General features: G+C 41.5%; 1 protein-coding gene across 1 annotated transcript; it reads right to left on the bottom strand.

The window, feature by feature from the left end:
* Positions 1-491: 491 nt before the first annotated feature.
* LOC105298396 (gamma-crystallin B) lies at positions 492-2,391 on the bottom strand. The gene is made up of 3 exons (XM_011369641.1): positions 2,383-2,391; positions 2,046-2,288; positions 492-833 (listed from the first exon to the last, which is right to left on the bottom strand). The coding sequence occupies exons 1-3, from the start codon at positions 2,389-2,391 to the stop codon at positions 558-560; spliced, it is 528 nt and encodes a 175-aa protein (XP_011367943.1). The 3' UTR covers positions 492-557.
* Between the last annotated feature and the right edge of the window lie 631 nt (positions 2,392-3,022).

Here is a 3,022-nt window from a genome sequence, read left to right as displayed (position 1 = left end):
AGCTGACAGTGAATTATATTTGGACTGGAAATCTCATGGAGGAATGGGATATTAGAAAAGCAATTGGGAGAAAAGGAACAGTGGCTGTTAGGATCGGAGTAGAATAGGTGAGTGGGACCAGTTTATTTGTTTGTGGAGCTAGAGTAAGAGTCTAGACTTTCTTCATCAGTTAAGATTTGGACTATCTAAGGAAGATGGTGGGGATAACCTGGAAGGATAACTTGAGTGTCTCAGTAAGTACTAATTTGTCATTGTAGCTGCAGAAATATCCTTGTGAGACCAACTACAAATGGCTTTAGCCCAATTGAATTGAACTTTTCTTTGTGTTCACAGGGCTTAATATTTAAAAGAATGCTGGCAATAATATCCTCTACTTTATTCCTCTTATAAGATATTGTTTCCCCCTCTTGAAAACATGTCATTATTTTGGCCAAATGCCATTACTGAATATGAATCTTTAGTAGAATGAAAGAAAGACAGGACTCTATTAGTGCCAGAAACACAAGCTACAATATTTTATTAGATTCTAAAAGAGAAAACTAGAGAATGTGAATACTTCAGTAAAAATCCATGACACGTCTAATAGAACCAACTTTGGCATTCATAGCCCCCCAGTCAAGATATCTTCTGTACTCTCCTGGTCTCAGGAGGTACTGCCTTCCCCGGTAGCTGGGCATCTCGTAAAGAACCCAGCAGCCCTCCAGCACATTGAGGGAGTGGATTTCACTGAGGTGGAAGCGGTCCTGAAGAGAGAGACAATCATCTGTGATCTCTGACATTTGTCCTCTGAAGTCATCTCTCTCATAGATCCTCATTCTGTAGGTGCCGGAGTGCTGGGGTGGTAAACAGAAAAGAAAAAGTAAATGAACACGAATAGAGAGAAATTAAAAGTTCTAGCTCCTGCACCTCCCTGGCCACAGCTGCCCCAAAGTTCTTAGAGTCCAAGCTTGCTTCCAGGACAGCCATGTTGCAGAGTTAAAAAGCCTTCCTGGCTCCCAATCACCCACTTCTGGTGAGTCTAATGCTTTATGGATAAAGTGAGGAAAAGAACTCAGCAGCCCTTCAACTGCTACCCACCAGTTTCTGTCCTTGGGAATTAAGATTCGTCTAAAATAAAATAAATTTTATTGGAGAAGTTCCCTCTCAAAGGTGAAAAATGAGAGCCCAGTCTCGATATATTATTCTTATTAAAAAGGAATCTACATTTAGCTATTTTCTGTAAACCTGATGTTTAAGTGTTCATGGACACCATGAAACATAACATTATGAAGCCTTTGTAATTAATTATGATGGCACGTTTTCTTTGACTATTTTCATAATCTCAGTTTCAGTTTAGATTTCAGCCTTTTTGACTCTTCAGTTTCCTTTCTGGCCTCCTACCCTTGACTTACTCATTTCCCTCAGCTGCTCTGTTTGGATGACACTATATTCCCTGCCTTCCACACTCCATTCTTCTAAGAACTCTGCAATCACTCTCTAGAAAATATTAAATCTCAAACTAAGGTTTTGGATTTGGCCTTTCCACTAATTTATACCTCAAAGTGAACTGACGATAGGTGCTGATCATGAAATTAGAATAGAAACCAGAAGACAGGGGCCTGTTATTCTCCAGAAAGATAATTAAAAAGAAAAGTAAGCCAAAGCAAGCAGAAGTACTTTTATCAATTAAACAGACCCAAACTGTATTTCTACATTTTGTTATATTAGATTTCCGAGTTGATATGGCTTGGAGTCACCTCTTTAAGAAATTATATCTTGAACAGATTGCAACCTCACTTTCCTCTGTGTTCTGCTTTTTCTTAGACTTTGGTCTTTTAATGGTTGATTACATTTAAAATATACAATCTGAGAACGTGTGATTTAAAAAAAGAAACAGATTTCCTGAAAAAACAGCTCCCCGTGCAAGACACCCTTCTAGAATGGACTGCATCCATTAGGCTCATTTCCACTTTCTACTCTCTAGTTGGAACAATTTAGTTGAAGAATGACATTTTTTAATGACTCTTCTTTCCAGAGAGAACGAAGACAAAGAGAACCACACTCACCTGAGGAATGAGGCGGCAGGAACGGATGGAGTCGCTGAAGCCCATCCACTGCTGGTAGTCGGGGTAGTCGCCGCGCCGCAGGAAGTACTGGTAGCCCTGGTAGTTGGGGCGCTCGTACAGCATCCAGCAGCCGCTGTCCACCCGGATGGAGTTGCAGCGGCTGAAGTAGGTCTGCAGGTTGGGGCAGTCGCTGCTGCACTCATAGCAGCGGCCCTGGAAGCCCCGGTCCTCGTAGAAGGTGATCTGTAAATGGAAGATGTGGGAGCATGAAGCTATTCATCCTCTCCGAAGATGCTGCCACAGGGTAAAGGTGGAGCTCCAGGTACCCAGCACTTACCTTTCCCATTTTGGAGAGAGTGAGCAGGAGGTGTTCGCTCGGTGCTGTGTGGGACTAGGGGACCGCTGCTGTATATATAGCAGCCATGACTGCTGCCTCCGCAGGAAATCACACAAAAGGGGCCCATTTCGGTGAGTAGGGGATTTGCCAGCTCCCTGCTCCCCCTCCCCCCTGGTCATTGGGGTTAGCTGAATGGTTTACTCTCATTCTTTCTGGTAGGTTCGGGTTGTTCTAATTCGCTAACGCTGTTGTTGCCACCAAAATGAAAAGAGTCTTTACTCTTTTAGTTGAGCAAAAGGATGAGCGAAATTCCATCCTCATGCTTTTATTTTATAGCCTAGTCGGCTTAATTGGCTCCTCAAAGATAATTAAACTAAGCAATGTATTCTGCTTAGGGACTGGTGGTTTCTTTTTTTAAAGAAAAAAAAAAAAAGACTTCGTAAAAACCAGAATTTAAATAATTATGAATCTTAAGGAAGAGGGAATCAGGTGAAGCAAACTGTGAAAGTGCTTTGAAAAGCATAAAGCTTAGTTTAAATTTGAGATTCTGTGATTATCATTGTTATTTTGGGACTTATCTTGAGTAAAACTGATACTTGACTGGAAATTTGTATGCTCCTGGGGGCTGTGAATTCTTTCT

The sequence above is a fragment of the Pteropus vampyrus genome, unplaced genomic scaffold (genome assembly GCF_000151845.1).
Source record: "Pteropus vampyrus isolate Shadow unplaced genomic scaffold, Pvam_2.0 Scaffold152, whole genome shotgun sequence".
In the NCBI taxonomy this organism is placed as follows: Eukaryota; Metazoa; Chordata; class Mammalia; order Chiroptera; family Pteropodidae; genus Pteropus; species Pteropus vampyrus.
Note: the sequence above shows the minus strand (reverse complement) of the source record. Positions and strands in the feature narration are given on the sequence as shown.

Excerpts from the sequence above, each read along its gene's own strand:
- LOC105298396 (XM_011369641.1), bottom strand. Across the intron at positions 834-2,045 it reads CCTGCCGCCTCATTCCTCAG|CACTCCGGCACCTACAGAAT; the intron begins GTGAGTGTGGTT and ends TTACCACCCCAG.